General features: G+C 33.4%; 1 protein-coding gene across 2 annotated transcripts; it reads right to left on the reverse strand.

Annotated features, from left to right (window-relative positions):
- Positions 1–1735: 1735 nt before the first annotated feature.
- On the reverse strand, positions 1736–22818 carry LOC111417729 (monocarboxylate transporter 10-like protein kar). Of its 2 annotated transcripts, XM_023050094.2 has the most exons (3): positions 22241–22815; positions 2463–3566; positions 1736–2153 (listed from the first exon to the last, which is right to left on the reverse strand). In XM_023050094.2, the coding sequence occupies exons 1-3, from the start codon at positions 22506–22508 to the stop codon at positions 2122–2124; spliced, it is 1404 nt and encodes a 467-aa protein (XP_022905862.1). In that variant the 5' UTR covers positions 22509–22815; the 3' UTR covers positions 1736–2121. The 2 variants fall into 2 exon arrangements, with proteins under 2 accessions (XP_022905862.1, XP_022905861.1); XM_023050093.2 differs by having other exon boundaries at positions 1736–3566; positions 22241–22818.
- Between the last annotated feature and the right edge of the window lie 1095 nt (positions 22819–23913).

Here is a 23913-nt window from a genome sequence, read left to right on the forward strand (position 1 = left end):
GTCCACTAACTTCAAATCCCTTCTGAATGTTAGACGTGGTAAAAGCTTTTGGAAAAGCTTTACCACAAGTTTTGCTATGTCATATATTGAAATGGGTTGCACTGTTGTTCTGGTATTAGTCCCAGTAATAGTTCTAGTGTTAGTTCTAATTTTAGTTCAATTCTTTATAATATTGCCCCTTGGTTCGGTTCAAGGTACAAGACCTTTTGGTGCCCCGAGGTACAAATTTGTATAAATTAAACTTTTCTACTCATTACCATTTTAGGTAATGCATTAAACAAAAAATACGCGCGAATTCAACAAGCCTACTTACCCAACCTTGATTAACAGTACCATGAAAACGGGATGATAACAGATTACAAAAACAGAAAAATTTACTTTTAGTGGACGAAATCACAAGCACGTTGCGGAGCACTTAGATATAGGGTTACACTACGGAAATAATGATATGCTACCATCAATCTGACAGACGTTGATTTAACAAATCACCATAAACTAATAGAAATAGAGATGGCGTAAATTTTATAAATCAAATAACCCGAGGTACATACCGTTCTGAGGTACAATACTCTCCCCTACTTAGAACTAGTATCATTTGGGTTTAGCCGTACGTCTCTTAAGACGGCTAAACCCGAATGATTCTAGTTCTTGGTCTAGCGCTGTATAACAATTAAAACTAGAACTAATACTAGACCTAGTTTTACACTTGCACTGTCACTAGAACAACATTAGACCTAGAACTAGAAACATTTGGGTTTAGCCGCACGTCTCTAAAGACGGCTAAACCCGAATGATTCTAGTACTAGGTCTAGTGTTAGTTCTAGTTTTACACTAGCGCTGTTACTATGTCGAACTAACACTATACCTAGAACTAGAAACATTTGGGTTTAGCCGCACGTCTCTAAAGACGGCTAAACCCAAATGATTCTAGTTCTAGGTGTAGTGTTAGTTCTAGTTTTACATCTGCACTGTCACTAGAACTAGTTTTACACTAGCACTGTTACTATATAGAACTAACACTATACCTTAGAACTAGAATCATTCGATTTTGGCTGTCTTTAGAGACGTGTGGCTAAACCCAAATGTTTCTAGTTCTAGGTGTAATGTTAGTTCTAGTGACAGTGCAAGTGTAAAACTAGGACTAACACTAGGCCTAGGACTAAAAAGTGTCGGATTTAACCATGCGAGACTCCCTTTTCTGTTATGGCACTTACCAATAACAGGTTTTTACTGAGCTCTGATACAAATAATGTTCCTTCCAAAATACAAGTTTCTCCTTCTATTGACCCCAAACCCTCTGATTTGATCACCTGACCTCTCTATGTGATACCAACCCAACCCAACCTTCGTTGTGTTCTTTTCCAAGTTTTGCAACAAACTGCCATTATTCACCATGGGGCTGACGCTCTAGAATCCACAATAAACACATCAACATTTCGTCATCAATCGGTTGTTTCAATTTGTAAGCCTTAAATAGAATTCTTATTTGAAAGGACCACAGTTGGAATCAACTAGCTTCTCAATTTTTGAAGTTTCCTCGTAACTAAGTCATTTTTTCTCGTGTCTTTTCTTCTTTTTTTTATTTTTATTTTAAATCATTTTCTCTTCCTTTTTGTTGAAATATATTTAATCCGTTATTTAATCATTCCTTTATAACGGAATCAAGGAAAGCGTAAATTGACAGTTATTTTTTAAAGAAAATGACTTAATTTTTTAAATAATAATTCTTTTATCGTTTCTAAAAATATATTTTCAACAGGTCAACAATATAATAGATATAACATCATTGAAAAACCCGCATTATAAAAAAAAAATAAAATTATCAAAAAAGAAAGGGAATATAACAACAATTTAAATTGTTAGTTAAAGTAGAAAATGAAAAACAAAAACGCTTAAATCTAGATAGGAATTTTAAAAAAATAACTATCTAAATAGGAACTAAAAGTTTACAAAAAATTCGATTAAATTAACTAAATTCTAATGATTAAAATGAGTATTTAAACTAAAAAGGGGGGAAATAAATACATTTTTTAATGAATAAATGAAGCAATACATTTTAATACAGAAAAGGTTACCTCTAAACATTTTTTATTCTTAATTTTAAATACTTTGAAGAGATTGTTAGCAGATCTTCTCATCTTCACCAATCGATTCTGTAAGAAATAAAAAGAAAGAACAAAAAACTTAATTAATAAACATCAGTTTTTTTTTAATATTAAAATGTATTGCTACTTCTACTTTTATAAAATATACTTTAAAAAAAATTGTCTTTTTACTTTTTAATTAATATCTAAGTAGTTAAAATTACACCATTTATATAAAAGAGATATCACAGATTATTTTATTATAATTGTTTTGAGTTTATGAAATTGAAATCGTCTAAATTGAAATAAAAATTTAAGAATAACAATTTTTTTTGTTTCCTTTATTTCCCAAAAGGTAAGATTTACTGTTAATCTTACCGTTAAGTCGTGCATTCTTCGAGTTAACATCCAAATAATCCTTCCCGCTTATTTCTTCGTCTAAATTTTCTTCCCTCGATTGGAATTTTCCAACGATAAACATAACAATTCCGCCGATAATCGGGGGAATTCCCGCTAATCTCAACGCGAGCTCATAATTTCCTAAATGATCGTATAGAATTCCGGCGACGTAAGGTCCTATTGTTAAAGGAATCGATGATAAAGCCAATAAAAATCCGATTGCTTGCGTTGCCCCATTGTGTCCGCAAATATCAAAAGCGATTGGTCCTAATAAAGCCACGAAGCAACCGTCGAAAATTCCCATGATAAATGTTAACGTTAAGAGTAAATTGAAATGATTTTTTGTAAACGGGAGGAGAATTGATGATGTTCCGATGATTATAAAAGAAATTTGTTGCAAAAATATCCTGCTTACGCCTTTCCTATCAGCGATATAACCAAAAATTAATCTCCCCAACCCCGATGACATCCCAATAAAAATAATTGGCAACTTCCCATCGGCGTTTTCATCGAAATTTTCTTTAACAAACGTCGACATATGAACGTAAGGCACAAAATATCCACATAAACTAATCGCGATTATAATCGCCCAAGACAAATACTTTTTATTCTTAAAAACAGAACCATTGCTCATCAACTCAACCCTTTTCTTCGATTTAATTAAAGGCTTAAAACTTAACGAACAAATCATCACCAACGAACATATCACAGCCAAAATTTGTAACGTTCCCGATAACAAACTAACATCTAAAAAGTACCCGATTATGTGCGGCATCGCCATCGTAAAAATTGAACTTCCCGTCGTAACAACACCATTCACAATCCCCATATAACGCTTAAAATAGTGCCCCAAAATCGCCAACGATGGGGTGTAGGCCAAAGCGCATCCAATTCCGTACATTATTCCATAGGTGAAGTATAAAGCGTTGATGTTGTGCGTGTAAAACGATGAGATGAGTAATCCAGATGTTGCTACAGCTCCGCCGATGAAACAAGTTGGTCGAACGCCGATCAAATCGGTTAAAATGCCCGAAACTGCTGAGAGGAGGAATGTTGAACCCATTGCTAATGACCCAACTAATGCTAAAAAGAAAAAAAATATATTAATAGAAATAAATTAATTTTATAATAATTTGCATCATTCACATCATCAAACTTCTGTTTCCTTTTACAAATAAATCAAATTTATATTTCGAGATTCTACGCATTTTGTGGAATTAATCAAAAGTATGAAGTATGCGAAGTGACAGCCATAATAATAACACAAAGAAACAGCATTTTTGTTGCATGAAATATTATGACTAATATTATACTTTCTCTGAGTGCTGATTTCAGATCTGAAGGCAGATTTGAGATATAATAATTAAAACGCGTTTTTTAAGAAAAATCTATATTTTATTAAGAAACTCATTAGAAAAACAACCACTTCTTATCAAAAAATTTTCTTTTATAAGATTTTCTTGCTTGACTTGGTTCACGAGGGCTGTTTTTAATGCTCCAACAATAGTCTGCCATCATGTGAGCATTCCAGTAACGTTCCTCCATAGTTCGAATATCTTGATGGAACCGTTCCCCTTGTTCTTCACTCAGATCAGCAAGATTTTCAGGGAAACGGTCCAAATGACTGTGGAGGAAGTGTACCTTAATGCTCATATTACATCCTTTAACAATATTTACCGTATTCTAGATGTTAATGATAAAGTATCTTTTCTTACCAATAATTTAATAAATCTTTTTGATATTCACGCACCTGTTAAAACAACTACACGCCGTTCGAATGCTAGCCCATGGTTAACAAGCAATACCAAATTTTTAATGTCTTTGAGGGATAAAGCTAAGGGTAGATGGAAACGGACCAGGGCTGTTACGGATCATAACGAATATAAAGAATTATAAATTTTACGGCTCGTGTTATTCGAGACGAAAAGCGAGCTTAAGTCAACTTTCGTATGTGTAGACCGGGGGATGCGTCCTCAGATGTCTGGAAACGTTTACGAAAGATAGGTATTTTGAAAAATAAGCCGTCGCTACCAGAAACCTTATCAAATGTCAATGATATAAATGATTACTTCATTTCCGCCCTGCCGCCAGCCACTACTTCACAACAATTGATAAATTCCTACTTAAATGATCGGAAAGATGGAGTAAATATTTTTGAATTCAAATTGGTCTCTCAGGCGGAGGTCGAGAGGGTTTTTCTTATAATGAAAAACACTTCTGCTGGCGCGGACGGTGTGTCACACTATGTTTTCCTCACATTATTCCGTTCCTGACCCATATCATAAATAGTTGTATTGAAACTAATACCTTTCCCTCTTTGTGGAAGGTGGCTAATATCGGCCCTATTCCAAAAATAAAATCTCCAATCTCCTACTCAGATATGCGGCCTATCAGTTTGTTGCCAACTATTGCCAAAATTTTTGAAAAGATTCTGGAAACACAATTACGTTTGTTTTTATCCGAAAATAATATTATACCGGATCTACAATCTGGATTTAAACCTTTGCATAGCTGCGAATCAGCTTTACTGCATGTTTGTGATGACATCGTCCGCGCCTCTGACAGGGGCCTGGTTACAGTCTTGGTCCTCATCGATTATTCCAAAGCTTTTGATTCAATCGACATTGATACCCTTATCTCCATCTTGCATTACAGCGGTCTCGGTGAGAATTCCCTCTCACTGCTTTCCCAGTATTTAAAGGGTAGGTCACAGAGAGTGATTCTGAATGGTCAACTGTCCCGTCCACAGCCCCTGGTCTCTGGTGTACCGCAGGGTGGTATTCTGAGTCCTATTCTATACAATACATATACATCTACAATGTCAGAACGCTTAAAACATTGTAATTTTCACTCGTACGCTGATGACACCCAGATTTGTTACTCGTTTCTACCTTCAGATCTTCAACGCGCCATGGGTATTATTAACAACGATATATCAAATATTTTACAATTCTCGAGAGATCACTCCCTACACATCAATAGCGCTAAAACTACAGCTACTGTCTTTGGCACGGATCATGCGCGCTCACTTTTAGGCCTAATAACCTTAGTTATAGATGGACAACATATTGAAGTACAAAATACGGTGAAAAGTCTGGGTGTAATAATGGACGGTCAGCTGTCGTTTACAAAGCATATCAATCTCACCATACAGCACTAAAGGTGATTTTTAATAACAGGTTTTTACTAAATCAAAATACAAAAAAACTACTATGCGACCTACTAGTGCTATCTAGATTTAACTATTGCGACACTGTTTATGGCGCTTTTTTGTCAGCGGTGGATGTGGGTAGAATACAGAAAATGCAAAAATCGTGTCTGAGATTGATATATGGTATTCGTAGCCGTTAACCTATATCGTACAAATTAAAAGAAGTGAAGTAGTTAAACATGGAGAATCGACGTTTATTGCATTGTTTATGTATGTATCACAAAATTATCACCAATAAGTCACCACTATATCTGTACGAAAAATTAACTTATCGTACAGATGTGCATAATCTCAGTCTCAGACATAGAGGCTTGCTTGAAATACCTGCACACCGGATAGAGTTTTTTAAACGATGCTTGTCATATCAGATAGTCTTGAAATACAATTCGCTACCAAATGAGTTTAAAAAATGCGCGTCGAAACATATATATAATATAATATTGAGTTTTTGTTTTATCTTTTTTTTTCTCTTTTTTAAGGTTAGGGAAAATTTAATTTATCGTTGTTCTTTTGTTGTTTGTAGTTTATTTTTTGAGTTCATTTGATCAATTGTGCTTCTTCTTTTTTTTTGTGTTTAATGTAATGTAAAGGTTATGTTTGAAAAGCATCTTGTCGCAATTTTGCGTCAGACGAAACATCGCCAATTTTCATTTCTATGTATATCGTTTTGGTTTTTTACTGTTTGTTTGTATATATATATATATACTTGTTTTGGTAATGGAAATAAAGTTTATTATTATTATTATTATTATCCAAGCTGCTGGAAGTGCTTGGAAATAGGTACTAGTATACTGCATCTAACCTTTAGATACTAGAACCAATTACTATGGACATTGCACTTCACAGATGGATACTGGAATCAGTTGTAGGTTGAACTAAAGCTAGAAATAACACTAGATCTAGAACTAGAAACATTCGGGATTAGCCGTCTTGGTTATGTCATTTTCTTTATTATTTTTAGATTGGTATAATGATTAATTTATTATTAATTGGGTTCTAATTTTAATTAGAATAAATTAATTAAAAATGAAAATAAAAATTCGTTAATAATAAATAATTATTTGGTAATTTTTTGTCCTAAATCCTTTTTCTTTCCTTTGTCAAGGTCAAATTACAACTCAAACGTCAATGTGACATAAACATCATAATATAAGAACAATCTAGGTTAATACTGCAAACTTCACAACAAGCAATAGCAAATACTAATAATAGCAACTTAACTCCAAAGCAAGATAACCTAAACTCGACGCTATCCCAAATTCAAATCAAGTCAATGCAAGGTAACTCAACCTTAATGTAAAAATGTGGGGTTCAAAACGCGAATGTAATGTATGCTGACAGCATATCCTAGCCTCTCTTACTCAATTCCGACTCTTACCTACAAGCTGAGGAACTTTGAAAGCCTGCGCAACCTTGAAAGACTGCGATTCCTAGTGAGAGACAGAATCAAGACTGACAAGACCAGAAGAAATGACACAACCTCTATTAACATTGCACTTAGCAGCTGTATACTGGAATCATTTACTAAATACTGGATTCATTCATTACATACTGGAGTAAACCACTGAGTACTGGAAATAATTACTAAACATCTGACTGTTGGATATTAAACCCAATCACTTTGGACATTGCACTTAGCAGATGGATATTGGAATCATTTATTAAAACCTGGAATCCACCATGCAGTACTGGAAATAAGTACCAAGGATACTGTATCTAACCACTACATACTGGAATTAATACCACTGGATATTGGAATCATGTATTAGATACTGCATTCAATCACTGAGCATTGGAAATAGTTACTAGTATACTGCATCTAATCTTTGAATAGTAGAACCACTTACTATGGACATTGCACTTCGCAGATGGATACTGGAATCGGTTCTAAGTTGAACTAAAACTAGAACTAACTCTAGACCTAGATCTAGAAACATTCGGATTTAGCCGTCTTGGTTATGTCATTTTCTTTATTATTTTTAGATAAGTATAATGGCTAATTTATTATTAATTGGGTTTTAATTTTAATTATAATAAAATAATTAAAAATAGCTTTGTTCGTTGGGACTGCACTACTTGCATTCACTTGCACTATGCAGTTTAGTGCAGATGTTGTGTGTTCGTTGGGGATAGTGCAGTTTAGTGCAGTTGCACTCATACTGTTCGTTGGGCCAGGTGCAGTGCAATGTAGTGCAGCCGGTGCAAGTTAGTGCAGATTTTGTTGCACCTGCTTTCGATTAAGTTCAATAAGTGCAGTGTAACTAAAATGGCGGAATATTTGAAAACGTGTTTTGTAATAATTAATATTAATATTAAATATTAAGAAATAAAACCTTATAATAATTAATATTTGTTGTATTAGAGAACACAGTATATTCAATCCCAGTAGAGGCAGTAGAAAACTACCCCTACTTTTTTGGAATAATTTAAAAACTACCCTGTCGATTTTGGCAGCATTAAATACACTTATAGTACATTTAAAAATATTAATTATGTTTTTTCTCATTTAGGGGTGGCTGGGGTTAACTACCCTCACCACACAAATTTTTTTTTGCAAGTACTGCTTATCAATTTTGGTGCAATTTAGCATGTGATTTCTTTATACGTTAAGTAGTACTTTTGAAAGAACTAATAAGGGTTAGTAGTTTGCTATAGAAAATATATTTCGCTAATAATTGAAAAAAATAAAAAATAATAATAATAATTGATGAATACTAAAAAAACGCTACTAAAAAAACATTCTGAGATAATTTCATTTTCCACGAGTATTTCGCTGACAATCTCCTGTTCGTCCATTTCAAATATTATACACTTTTTTTATAAAAATCTGTACGTTGGGACCACGGTTTATACACTTTTCTGACCTGCACTAAGTTGACATGACATTGCACTGGCTTACACTTCATTGCACTATGACGTCATACGAGTGCCATGTCGTGCAGAGTAGTGCAATCCCAACGAACAAAGCTAATGAACATCATGACTGCTAACTTCACAACAATTTGAAAGGTAAACGCTAAGATTAGCTTTAATGCTTAAGTCAACTACAAACTAATCTAACCAAGCAAGCAAACGTAATAGCAACTTAACCCTTTCGGTCACCCAGTCCACTGTAGTGTACACCGCTTTTCAATTTTTTCGAAATTTGAAAAATTAAGAAAAAAAAAAAAGTAATATATGTACCAAATCTCATAATTTTATCATGACAAATAAAAAGTCGTACCTGAAAGGGTTAACCACAACGCTATCCCAAATTCAAAACAAGTCAATGCAAGATAACTCAACCCCAATGTAAAAATGTGGGGTTTAAAACGCGAATATAATGTATGCTAATATATATACTAGCCTCTCTTACTCAATTCCGACTTTTACCTGTAAACTGAGGAACCTTGAAAGTCCGAGCAACTTTGAAAGACTGCGATAGAAATCTTAGTGAGAGACAGAGTCAAGATTGACAAGAGTAGAAGAAATGGCACAACCTCTATTAACATTGCACTTAGCAGCTGTATACTGGAATCATTTACTAAATACTGGATTCATTCATTAGATACTGGAATCAACCACTGAGTACAGGAAATAATTACTAAGCATGCTATATCTAACTTTTGGATACTAAAACCACTCACTTTGGACATTGTACGTAGCAGATGGATACTGCAATCATTTATTAAAAAAAGGAAGTTTCTCCTGAATACTGGAATAATTTATTAGACACTGGAATCAACCATTGAAAACAATGACTAATAATATTACAATAATACCAAAGATTAAAGAGTAAACAAGTCGCGACGCTTCGTGTCGGAATGATTTGTTATTGTCAGAACATTTAAATTGGAATGTCTTCTATCTCTTTTCAAAACTAGAGTTTCTCACTCTAGAATCGCATCTTGTTTACTCTTTATTTATTTATTACATGTTCGGAATGCATACAGGGAGAATATCTAAAAAAAAGCATCCTCATAATAACGAAAAATTAACATAAAAACAAATTGTAACACAAACTAACATAATTATAACAATAAAGCGATCAACAAAACATCCGCTATACGTTAGTTAGTTCTCTGAAACTAACTAATTCTCTGAAAGAGCGTAAAGAAATGTCAAAGAGGGATACATGGTGAAGCCCTGGTCATAGGAATTAAGAATTCGAACTAATGACTCAATTCAGGCAAAAGATCGGGGGCATCCAGCATGCCATTAACAAGCTTGAAAAGGAAGATCAAGTCAGAAACAATTCGACGTTGCTGCAGAGACAATAAGTTTAATACGATCATGATAGACCGCGTACAAAGGATCCACACTATGAAACCATAGGATAATACGCTATTAACAAATGCCATATAAAGCGATTTAATGCTTGTAAAATTGGTAAAATATCTACTTATTCTGATAACAAACCCTAGGTTACGCAGGGCTTTCGTTACCGTGAATTCAATGTAAAGATGATATCTCAATTTGACATCAAGTATAATGCCAAGATCCTTCAGTCTGTCAGTAGAGATAATAGGTTTGGGTCTACCATTAAAGTTGTAATTAAAATTAATAGGATAGCGTTGCCATGTAAACGTTATTTTTTGTCATAGTTCAAATAAAGTTTGCTAACGCGACAGTAATCATGCAGATGATCAAGGTCGTCCTGGAGTCTCAGGCAGTCATGACTAGAGCTGACTCTGGTAAATATTTTATTATCATCCGCATAGATGAGGAATTTAGAAAATTTAAAGCAAGAAGAAATGTCGTTTATGTAAATTAGAAATAATGTAGGCCCAAGGTGACTTCCCTGAGGCACATCAGATGAGATGGGTTTGTAGTCCGATAGAAAACTGCCTTAACTGCCCGACTTCTGTCCGATAGATATGACATTATCCAGCGTACAATGCCGACAGGAGTGTTAAAGGAGCACAGCTTTTGTATAAGAATTCCATGGTCAATCTTGTCGAAGGCTTTAGAGTAATCGGTATAAATTGCGTCAACCTATGGGTCGTCATTTAAGGCAGAATGAGTAAAGTTAACATAAGACACTAAGTTAGACTCAACCGATCGCCCAGGCAAGATACCATGTTGTTCAGTAATGAGAGAATGAGCAATAGAGTGGTTAAAGTAGGGAATGGACGAGAGAATAGAAATTGGACAGTAATTAGATACCAACCGTCTATTCCCGGATTTAAATATTGGAACCACAAAAGCTATCTTCCACGCGCACGGAAAAGTACCTTCGAGTAAGAATTTTGAAAAAATAAGAAAAAGTGGGATCGACAGTAAACTCCCTCAAAAAGGAAGATGGAATACCATCCGGACCAGAGCTAGAGGACTTGTCAAGATGGGTCAAAACATTAAGGACTGCGTGAGCAGAGAACCAAGGTGAAACACCCTGGCCACCGAAGAGTCAATGGGACCATCTACGAAAACTGAGGCGAAATACTCTGCAAATGCACGAGGGATACCCATCAGCGGAAAACATGGTATGCCAGATGCATTCCCCTTCCTGAACTTATCAAAGGACCAGATTCCTTTGGGATTTTCCATAACCCCCGCCTGAATCGAGTTTAAGTAATCTCTATAATCAGCCGCAATAAGCCGCTTAGACCTTAAGTGCAAGATAGAGTAGCTTTTCTTTAATTACTGAACGTTTGTACCAATAAGGAAAACATTGCTTAGGTAGAATGCGCTTAGGAACGTCTCTGTTAATTACATAATTAACGCGATCATAGAAAACTTCAACCATGCTCTCCACGCACATCCCAGCAAAAACAGTCTGCCAATCGATACTATTTAAGAAACACTTGATAGCTCCGGAATTTGCGTTCTTAAAAAGAAAGCGAACATTCGGACCATCACTCAAACAAGTGAAATGCCTATATTAAGAATTCAAACGGTGGATATTGGCAGTCAGGATCCACAAGTGGATCATTGCAGAGGTGTATGCTTTCGACTCGACCGTTAGCGCATAGAACAAGATCAAGAATTCTAGTATTAATATTCGATACATTATTAAATTGACTGAAATTACAATATGAATAAATGTTAAGAAAATCAATGGCGCGACGGTCGAAATTCCCTGTGGGAATTAATACATCATCTTCAGACATAGACCAAGAGATAGTTGGCATATTGAAATCACCTATAATAACAATCATAATATCCGGGTAGGTATCGCGCACGACAGATACACTGGACAAAAACAGATTCAGCGCTTCATCAGCAGAAGGAGAGAGATAAACACAGCACAAGAGAAACAGTGACTAATGATATTATATTTAACTTCTGGATACTGGAAACAATTACTATCAATATTGCATTTAGCAGCCGGATATTGGAATCATTCATTAAATACTGGAATCAACCATTGAGTACTGAAAATAAGTACAAAGGATACTGTATCTAACTACTGCACACTGGAATCAGTCACTATGAAGTGACATTGCACTTCACCACTCCATATTGGAATCATGTATTAGATACTGCATTCAACCACTGAACATTGGAAATATGTAGTTACTAAGTATACTACATTTAACTTTTGGATACTGGAACCAATTACTATGGACATTGCAGATGGACACTGGAATCAGTTCTACGTTGAACTAAAACTAGAACTAACACTAGACCGAAAACTAGACCCAACGCAACCCAACCCAAGTGTTTCATTTGGAATGATTCTAGTTCTTGGTCTAGCGCTATACAAAAATTAAAACTAGAACTAACACTAGACCTAGTTTTACATTTGCACTGTCACTTGAACTAACATTAGACCAAGAACTAGAAACATTTGGGTTTAGCCGCACGTCTCTAAAGACGGCTAAACCCGAATGATTCTAGTTCTAGGTCTAGTGTTAGTTCTAGTTTTACATTAGCACTGTTACTATGTCGAACTAATACTATACGTAGAACTATAATCATGTGGGTTTAGCCGCACGTCTATAAAGACGGCTAAACCCAAATGATTCTAGTTCTAAGTACAGTGTTAGTTCTAGTAACAGTGCAGATGTAAAACTAGAACTAACACTATACCTAGAACTAGAATCATTTGGAATGATTCTAGTTCTTGGTCTAGCGCTGTACAACAATTAAAACTAGAACTAACACTAGACCTAGTTTTACATTTGCACTATCACTTGAACTAACATTAGACCAAGAACTAGAAACATTTGGGTTTAGCCGCACGTCTCTAAAGACGGCTAAACCCGAATGATTCTAGTTCTAGGTCTAGTGTTAGTTCTAGTTTTACATTAGCACTGTTACTATGTCGAACTAATACTATACGTAGAACTATAATCATGTGGGTTTAGCCGCACGTCTATAAAGACGGCTAAACCCAAATGATTCTAGTTCTAAGTACAGTGTTAGTTCTAGTAACAGTGCAGATGTAAAACTAGAACTAACACTATACCTAGAACTACAATCATTTGGAATGATTCTAGTTCTTGGTCTAGCGCTGTACAACAATTAAAACTAGAACTAACACTAGACCTAGTTTTACATTTGCACTATCACTTGAACTAACATTAGACCAAGAACTAGAAACATTTGGGTTTAGCCGCACGTCTCTAAAGACGGCTAAACCCGAATGATTCTAGTTCTAGGTCTAGTGTTAGTTCTAGTTTTACATTAGCACTGTTACTATGTCGAACTAATACTATACGTAGAACTATAATCATGTGGGTTTAGCCGCACGTCTATAAAGACGGCTAAACCCAAATGATTCTAGTTCTAAGTACAGTGTTAGTTCTAGTAACAGTGCAGATGTAAAACTAGAACTAACACTATACCTAGAACTAGAATCATTTGGAATGATTCTAGTTCTTGGTCTAGCGCTGTACAACAATTAAAACTAGAACTAACACTAGACCTAGTTTTACATTTGCACTATCACTTGAACTAACATTAGACCAAGAACTAGAAACATTTGGGTTTAGCCGCACGTCTCTAAAGACGGCTAAACCCGAATGATTCTAGTTCTAGGTCTAGTGTTAGTTCTAGTTTTACATTAGCACTGTTACTATGTCGAACTAATACTATACGTAGAACTATAATCATGTGGGTTTAGCCGCACGTCTATAAAGACGGCTAAACCCAAATGATTCTAGTTCTAAGTACAGTGTTAGTTCTAGTAACAGTGCAGATGTAAAACTAGAACTAACACTATACCTAGAACTAGAATCATTTGGAATGATTCTAGTTCTTGGTCTAGCGCTGTACAACAATTAAAACTAGAACTAACACTAGACCTAGTTTTACATTTGCACTATCACTTGAACTAACATTAGACCAAGAACTAGAAACATTTGGGTTTAGCCGCACGTCTCTAAAGACGGCTAAACCCGAATGATTCTAGTTCTAGGTCTAGTGTTAGTTCTAGTTTTACATTAGCACTGTTACTATGTCGAACTAATACTATACGTAGAACTATAATCATGTGGGTTTAGCCGCACGTCTATAAAGACGGCTAAACCCAAATGATTCTAGTTCTAAGTACAGTGTTAGTTCTAGTAACAGTGCAGATGTAAAACTAGAACTAACACTATACCTAGAACTAGAATCATTTGGAATGATTCTAGTTCTTGGTCTAGCGTTGTACAACAATTAAAACTAGAACTAACACTAGACCTAGTTTTACATTTGCACTGTCACTTGAACTAACATTAGACCTAGAATTAGAAACATTTGGGTTTAGCCGCACGTCTCTAAAGACGGCTACACCCGAATGATTCTAGTTCTAGGTCTAGTGTTAGTTCTAGTTTTATTTGTTATTCAGCGCTAAGTTGTTGTATATTTTTATTGAACTAAAAGTAGAATTAACTCTATATCGAGAACTAAACAATTTGGATTTAGCCGTCGTGATAATAACCAAAAAAAATCCATGCATATCTGAGGTTATTATGCAAATGATTAATAGAAATTAAAAAAATCTTCTAATCAATATCTAGCTAAAAATAATTTTAGTAATTAAAGGAATGAAATATTTATAAACACATCAATCAATTTTCAAAAAATTTCCTTGAAGCATTTTTGATTAAAAAAATTTTTTGAATCGACTTCAAACCCAAGATAATCACAAGTTGTTATCAATATCTCTCACGCAAATAAATTTTTTTAATTTAACACAAAAAAAGTGAAAGATCTTCAACGACCATGAAGATGTAAATAGGCATAAAATTCCAATTGAACGCGATAAAGTGTGAAACAGTGAGATTGTTGTGTTAAACTAAATAATAAGATACAATTCGAAATAACTAAGATGGGGTAAACAACAATGTTTGAATAAAAATCAAATCTCCGTGTACATAAAAGCGATAATTAACTATTAATAGATTAATCTTTGGAAATTCTTTGAACTTTCACTTAAAACTAATTTTACAATAATTAATATATTTAGTAAGTAATAAATTTCTTATCAAAAAATGCTTATCCAATAATTACTCATTGTATTAAAAAAATGAACAATAAAGACTTTTGTATTTGAAAAAGTGTGGTGTTAGAGAAACGAACTCAACGTTTCAAATTAAAAATTAGACTTTGAACCTATTGTTAGCACAAAGTCTGATGTCTCATGGGACATAGATTGCATCATGTGAAGTTGTCGCGTCTTTTTTAAATCATAAAAACTATACAAAGAACCTTCTTCAAACGAATCTCCAAAGAGACGAGTTCAATTTACAAGATTAATTTGGGTTAATCAACTTTAATTTCATTCAAGACAGAAAAAAAAACGTTAAATTAAATTTAAATTCAGGTCAAAGACTTTTAAGATTTAATTATTTTAAGAATAAAAAATGATTCAAAGAAAATTATTTTGTCTATATCTTATCTGTAAATAAACGTTTGGATTTACACGATTAGTAATGTTTGTTAAGGAAAATTAGTTTTTTGTAAAATAAAAATTATTTTTAGTTAAGTTTTTTTATTTATTAAATTTCAAGACGGAATAATAATTATTTATCTTTGTTATTTTAAAAGTTGTTTGTATTTATAAATATTATCTTGTAAAGACTTGTTAAACAATTATTAACGTTTTTTTCCAAGTGATAAAATTTAAAAAAATTAAACAAATTTGTTTTTAAACTTATTTTGAAAACAAATTTGATTTTGTTCTTGTAATATTCTTTTTATATTCATACACATAAGTTTGGATGTTGAATTGGGTTGAGTTGGGTTGGGTTGGAAGGAGGGAGTGCTGGTACTGATAGAAAAGCCAAACAAAGCAAGTTGATATGCTTGGAATTATACCACTTGAAACTTCACAATCTTAGCTAAACTTTGACATTGAAAATGCCTTCAATTAAGCCTCTCCAAGTTGAGGACGACGAGATATCTTTCCTTAGAATGGCTCAATGTTGGAGAGTGTCACCTCTTTGCATCCGTGCTAGATCAGGACGAAATAATATGAGATAAGCGATGTCTAGAATTCGCGGAGATCTACTCTGAAAAAATGTCTCTGGCCATGGTTGAAGTCTGAGGGGATGTGAAAAAATGCTAGAAGTTGGTGCATGGAGATACAGAATTAGTCTCACTGCAGGAGGTCAAAGGTTATGCTTAGGTACTCAGTCGATGGTGAGGAGGAGGACTTCTTGCGCGATTCTAGTAGAATGCTTCTCTATTTGAGAGGACCACGTCTCCTTAATTACGATGTATGTACTATTTGACCTCCAAGCATCTATTATACAATGGGATAATCTCGTTTAGCTAAAACACTTTGTCAATCCAAAAATCATGGAACGTGCTTTAGAAATCAAGGAAGGATTTTGAAGAAATTTTATCGTAGAAAGTTAAAGGCTATGATTAGATACTCAGTTGATGGTGAGGAGGAGCTTCTTGGGTATTTGAATGCTTCTCTATTTAAGAGTGTCACGTCTCCTTAATTATGAGGTATGCAATGTTTGACCTTCTAGCATCTATTACACAATGGGACAATTTCGGATAGCCAAACCACTTCGTCAATCCAAAAATCGTGGAACGTGCTTTAGAAGCGGAGAAAGGATTTTGAAGAAATCTTATCGAAGAAGATTGAAGGCTATGATACTAGTCTATAGATACTCAGTCGATGGTGAGGAGGAGGACTTCTTGTGTTATTCTAGTAGAATGCTTCTCTATTTGAGAGTGCCACATCTTCTTAATTCCAAGGTATTCAATGTTTGACCTCCTAGCATCTATTAGACAATGGGACAATCTCGGATAGCCAAAACATTTTGTCAACCCAAAAATCGTGGAACGTACTTTAAAGCTAAGTTTCCACATGCACGGATTACTGGCGCCAGAAGTTGTTTCCACATAAATGTTATAATTGTGTACTGGTACAGTAATAAAAATTTCCTCTGTCCGAAAGTAGTTGCTAAATTTGAGTTTAACTTTTGTCCGAGAATAGTTGCCACACTTTGTTTTATTTCAAAGAAACTCAAGAAATAAAGATTTAGGAAGCAAAACTATATTGCTTATTTCAATTGAAAATACAAAAGAAACAATAAGTTAAACTATTTATTTGTAATACTTAATTACTTCTATTATTTAAATAATCTTGAGCCATTTTAATAGCATTTTCATCGCATTTAATAGACAATAAAGTCGAATTAGAATGATTGCGTGTTAATTTCATTTTGTTTCAGTCTTTTAATTTATAACGATTACTCCAGTAGGATTTTTCACTGCTTCAATTAATTCATCGATATTTCTATGTGGTAGTTGATGTTGAACTGATTGAATGGAATTGAAAAAACCTAAATCCAACACATTCAAATCGAGACTGTTGGGTGGTTGCGGTTTTAATTGAATAACCGTCTTCAGTGAATGCTTGCGTTAATGAAGAATCGTTACTGTACAAGTGTGGCTTTACATTATTTTGTTGAATGTATATTGTGTTTTTCTTAGAACCAACAGACCACTTGTCCCGTATTGCAGGAATTAAATTATGAAGAATCATTTTCCTTATTTCTTCTTTGTTAACAACATCTACAGCTTTGGTTACGAAAGTTTCCTTTTTGTCGATTCTTGCTGTTTATCTTAGCTGGAGAAGAAGATGCAAATGGCTAAATTCCTAACTTTCCATCAAAATACGCTTTTGTATGAAAATCCCAACGTGGACGAGCAACTGCCACAATAAACGTTACCTTTATAATAAATCTTTTACTCTTACAAGGTCTATAAGGTTGTTCTTCTTCGGGAGTTATATAAAAGCTTCTTTTAGTTTTGGTTATATAGAACAATTTTTCGTTGATATGTACATAATTCAGCATATTTTCGAAATACCTTGACGGTAAAAAAACTTTAAACAAAATTCAATTCGTCGCTTTTTATTTTCTTCAGTTAACAATAGTTTAACAAAACTAGTGATTCTTTTTATTTCCTTTCCTTTCTTTAATCCGTCGTGCAATGTACTTTTTGGCACCTTACATGTGTAAGCTAATGAGTCTAAAGACCTTAATGTAGTTCGCTTATACAGAGGAAGAGAAGAAATGTTTGCAATTTGCTGGCTATAATCTTTGACTTTCCGACCACATCTTTTTTTTAAGGGAACCAACATTAATGACAGAATTGTTGTTTTGACAACCTTTAGCTCGTTTCCACAATTTGGAGATCGTTGAACGACTGCAAGATAACTCGCGTTTATCGCGTCCCGTTTAAGTTTTCCTTGACTAACATTTTGTAATAAATAATGTAAGATTTGCTTACGTTGGTCGTTGTTAAACTCTCTACACTTTTTTCCACCTGTTTGAATGTATTCCGAAATATTTTTGTCCATTTTGAATGTACAGCGGTTAAATCGCTCAAAAAGTCAAATTTGACATAAGGAAACTAATTATCACAAAACAAGTGCAATAGCTAAGTCGATTTTGGTCTTGGCACACTTTGATTGTTATGTATCTAGATAAATCGCTTGTACATTTCATATTTACAATAATTTTTACATTAAACTGAAATGTAGCAACTATTATCGGTCAGAGGAAGTATAATTTAATAATAAAAATGGCTTCAAGTGATGTACTTCGCGCTGGCATCAATGTGGTAGTCCAAATGTGCTCCTTGGAACTGCACACGTTATTAACAAAAGAAAAGCGAAAACATAGTTGCTGGCTTAGATCGTGGATTGCACGTAGAAATAACCTAGGTGCGTCTAGTACTTTAATTAGAGAATTATGCCATGAAGATCAGGAAGCATTTTTTAATCATTTAAGAATGACTGAAGAGAGTTTCATGTTTTTGTTGAGGCAAGTATCCTCTAAAATGCAAAAACAATTTACGCATATGAGAGATGCCCTTCCAGCTCACGTAAAACTGCAAGCAGCTTTAAGATTTTTCGCCTCTGGAGATTCTTTTACATCCTTGCAATATACAGGGTGATTTATAACATACGTAGCAGATTAAAAGGGTAGGTACTAGAGGTAAAACTGAAGAGATTTTCTTAATAATGTTTTGTTAAAAACTTAATAGTTACATAGATATCGCATGTTATTTTTTTAAATAATTTAATGTACATTTTTGAGAACCGCTGATATACAGTAAAGAACAATTAACTGTGTAACGACACATTATTCTTCTACAAGGTTCTACACAATATGTGTGATTCCACAGTTCTTTTGAATTCGGTCAATATTCATGTACCTCCCCGTCTTCTTCGCTTTAATTTCTTGTTCTGTACGCCTATTCCTCGCACCAATGCTTTTCGAAACTCCCCTATGTTGCGAATGGCTCGTCAGGCTGATAAGCTCGATATTGATTTGTTTCAGCATTCATTTTCTACGTTTAGGCGCATACTTTTTAATGCAGTCAGCGAATTGCCTCCTTCGTTTTGGTAGCTCGTTGGTTTCTGTTTTTGTATAATGTTTAATTTCGCCGTTACTATTGCTATTAGGCATTGTTTTATTTTATTTTACTTTTTGGCTTTTTTGCTTTATTATATTATTATTATTGTTTTATTTTGTTTTATCTTTTTTTTTGTATATATATAATATCTGAATTCCGGTGTTTTTAGTTTAAGTTTAATTTTATTTTTAATTGCTCGCCTTAATTTTGATAATTTTGATTTTTTCTTTATTCATTTTTCCTTGGTACACGTTTTCTTTTTTTATTGTAAATTTTTTTCGTGGTACAGATCATTTGGGTTTGTCCTGTTTCTGTACCCATAAATTATAAATAAATAAATAAATAAATAAAAATACTTGTCAACGCCATCCTCATTTTTGAATGAGCTGTAAAACTACACAATTTATTATTTCAGTAGTTTTGTTATTTTAGATAATACGTAATTTGTTAAAAGAAATGATAGATGTTAATTTATGAAACATCTAATAATAATGTTTTAAATGCAAAATTACAAAATCTCTAAAACAATTATTTGGCTACTCTAAAATTGCAGCCGCAAAGGATAATCAGCGGGAATCAATCCTTCCAACTTTTGCAAACGGTAGGGGTATAAACCATTACTTTTCAATGTACGCCAAACAAAGTTCTGCGAAACTTCGAGTTGGTGAGAAATTTGACGAGTACTAATACTTGCATCTGCATCAACAATTTCTAGAACTTCTTCTTCTACATTCACTCCATATCTGCCTGGTCTACCGCCACCAAGACCTTTCTTAGGTTGTCTCTCTTTTCCGCTGGACTAACCGAAGAAAAGTGTTTTCTGAAGGCATCTGTCGATTTGGAAATCGTTTCAAATACAGATCTCTTGTATGTGCAGCGTTTTCTCCAGCAGCTCCATAAATAATAAGCACATCTACGTATTCCTCGTTACTGTAAAGTGCCATTGTACTTTTTGATTTGTAATAGTTCTAATTTTGACGTTAAATGACATTGTTTATGAACTGTTAAATGACATGTCCGCTGCTAAGTAACCAAGTCAACTGGATTGGCAGCAATAAAAACATGGTATCAGCGGTTCTCAACAAAAAACACCAGTTTTTGAGCGTTTTAACAAATTTTCAAATAGCCGTAATTACTATATTACAAAGATTTTATTATTTTTGTTAATTATGCATCGTTTAAGTAACCCCGAAATATTCGCAGTTTGAATTTAAACGTAATGTAATACCGTATATTGTAAGAAATGCTTGGCCATTAATTCAACTTTAACGTTCAATATCTTTGTGATTATTAAGTTGTGGTCAAAACATTATTAAGAAAATATCTTTCATTTGGCCCCTAGTAGCTACCCTTTTAGTCTGCTCCGTATGTTATAAATCACCCTGTATGTATCGTTTGCCAAAAAGCACATTTTTTTTGCTTTTACAGACGTTTCGTCAAAATTAGGGACGGTTTTCTTCATAATTTCAACTATCCTTCTGACAGCTTCATTTCGTGCTAGTCGGTAATAATATTATGGAATTTTCTGATTCCTCAAACCAGGGATATTGTTCATACATTTCTAGAAATAGTACTGTTTGTTCTGATGTCCATTTTTTTGGACGGTTTATTAGCGGATTTGTTCATTTTAGTTGGACGAACACATTAATAGTTACACGTTTTCTTTATAAATACTGTTACTGACGCCAAAAAGTAGAAGTAGCGTCAACTTTATTGGCGCTATGATTACTGACACCAATTTATTGGCCTCAGTGATTTTTTGCTATTTCCACATGCAAATGAACTGGCGCCAGCCGACTGGCACCAGTAATCCGTGTATGTGGAAACTTAGCTTTACAAACCGAGGAAAGATTTTGAATAAATCTTGTCGTAGAAAGTTAAAGGCTATGATTAGATACTCAGTCAATGGTGAGGAGGAGTTTCTTGCGCTATTCTAGTAGAATGCTTCTCTATTTGAGATTGCCACGTCTCCTTAATTACGAGGTATGCAATATTTGACCTTCTAGCATCTATTATACAATAGGACAATCTCGGATAGCAAAACCACTTCGTCAATCCAAAAATCGTGGAATGTGCTTTAGAAACCGAGGAAGGATTTTGAAGAAATCTTATCACAAAAGGTTAAAGGCTATGATTAGATACTCAGTCGATGGTGAGGAGGAGCACTTCTTGCGCTATTCTAGTAGAATGCTTCTCTATTTGAGAGTGCCACGTCTCCTTAATTACGAGGTATGCAATGTTTGACCTAATCTAGCATCTATTATACTATAGGACAATCGCGGATAGCCAAAACACTTTTTCAATCCAAAAATCGTAGAATGTGCTTTAGAAACCGGGAAAAATTTTTTTCCTAAAAATCCAGGTTTTCCATAACAGTCATGACGAAGACAAACAAAACCCTAAATTCAGAATTTTATTTGCCTGCAAAAAACGAGAATATCTCCAAATAGTAAGATCAATGAATTTTGACAACCTTTTAATAACATAGAGAGAGTGGAGCAATTTTACTGGCATTTGTAGATTATCTAACTTTAATCGTAAAGGATAAAATGTCTAAACACACCTGAAAGTTTTTTAGATTGAATGATATTAACGAATGTTCGAACTATTGTTGTATTATACCAAAAATGTCTATCTCAGCACAGATTTTGATATACAATATGTCAAGATTCACTCAAATATTGCATTTATAATTTATAAATCAACATATTTCTAGAATTTTTTGAGTTATAAAAAATATAAGAATTTTTACCTGCTTTTGAAGAGGCTTCCGTAACATTATTTTCCTTTAAATCCAAATACAATTTATCCTGAATAACGCTGTAGGAGTTTATCACCCCAAAAAGGATCCCGTTGCAAAGAAACGATCCCACCAGAATTAGCCAAGCTCTAAATCCACCATCCGGGGGGGTAAAACACTCAACTTCTTCATCTTCATTTTCTAATTTATCTTTTTCTTCGAACTTTTCTCGTTTTCCTTGAAAACCATTTTCCATTAAATGACCGTTTTCTTTCTTCATTTTTACTTCTTTAAAATATTTTTATTATTTTATTATTATTGAAATAAAATGATTTAATTTAAATTGTATTTAGCCACGTGGATCATTGATTTTTTAAAATTGTTTTTCACTTAACCAAGGTTTGCAATGGACTGAGTTGGTGGACGATTAAGTATTAGATGCGTTTCAAAATAAGCTCGGTTCGTCTCCTTCCTTTTTGGAGTTTGCAGTGGAAGGAGAAATGTTATCAAAAAAAGACGTCACGACACAGCGCATTATATGCAGTCGACGCACGATTGAGTAAGATCGCGATATTTTCAAGGTTAAAAGCTTTTATTTCCGAAATTTGAAATTGGAGCCGTTCTAAACTTATTTGGTGCTGGTGATAAAAGGTTACAACTAAAAAGGTGCTTGGCAGGTATCGATTTAAATTACGGGTAATTGTAATCGTATTTTTAGTGCCATCTAGTAAGAAATAGGTTATAAAAAGGATTATTTTAATTAAATTGGATTTAGAAAGCTATTTCAATTTAATTTTTTAAAATTAACCGCTTTATTAATTATATTTTATGGGTAATTAAGAAAAATTAATTGTGATGTATGCAACCCATTATACTTTTATCAAATTTGTGCATACAAATCTTTCAATATTAATTTATAACAAATGTTAATTAATTGTAATTTGAATAAACTCACCAATTTGTTGTTGGATTATGGATGGTAAATTGGAAATTTTGAGGAAAAATTAGGTTGGAACGAAATCACTAAAACAGAAAGTTAAATTTTAGGTTGTTAATGAAATGTCAATGTCAATAAAAAAATATTTATAACATTTCTTGTAAAATTTGTTCTCATTTTTACTACCATCTAGTAAGAAATAGATTATAATTGAATTTAAAAAGTTATGTCAATTTAATTTTTTAAGATTAACCGGTTTATTAATTATATTTTATGGGTAATTAAGAAAAATTAATTGTGATGTATGCAACCCATTATACGTTTATAAAATTTATGCAACCAAATCTCTCAATATTAATTTATAACAAATAACGTTAATTAATTATAAATTTAAATAAACTCACCAATTTGTTATTGGATTATGGATGGTAAATTGGAAATTTTGAGGAAAAATTAGGTTGGAAACGAAATCACTAAAACAGAAAGTTAAATTTTAGCTTATTAATCAAATGTCAATTACTACCATCTACTAAAAAATAGATTATAAATAAGATTATTAATTAATTAAATTGAATTTAAAAAGTTATTTCAATTTAAGTTTTTAAAATTAACAGCTTTATTAATTACATTTTATGAATAATTAAGAAAAATTAATTGTGATGTATGCAACCCATTATACGTTTATAAAATTTATGCAACCAAATCTCTCAATATTAATTTATAACAAATAATGTTAATTAATTATAAA

The sequence above is a fragment of the Onthophagus taurus genome, chromosome 3 (genome assembly GCF_036711975.1).
Source record: "Onthophagus taurus isolate NC chromosome 3, IU_Otau_3.0, whole genome shotgun sequence".
NCBI lineage: Eukaryota > Metazoa > Arthropoda > Insecta > Coleoptera > Scarabaeidae > Onthophagus > Onthophagus taurus.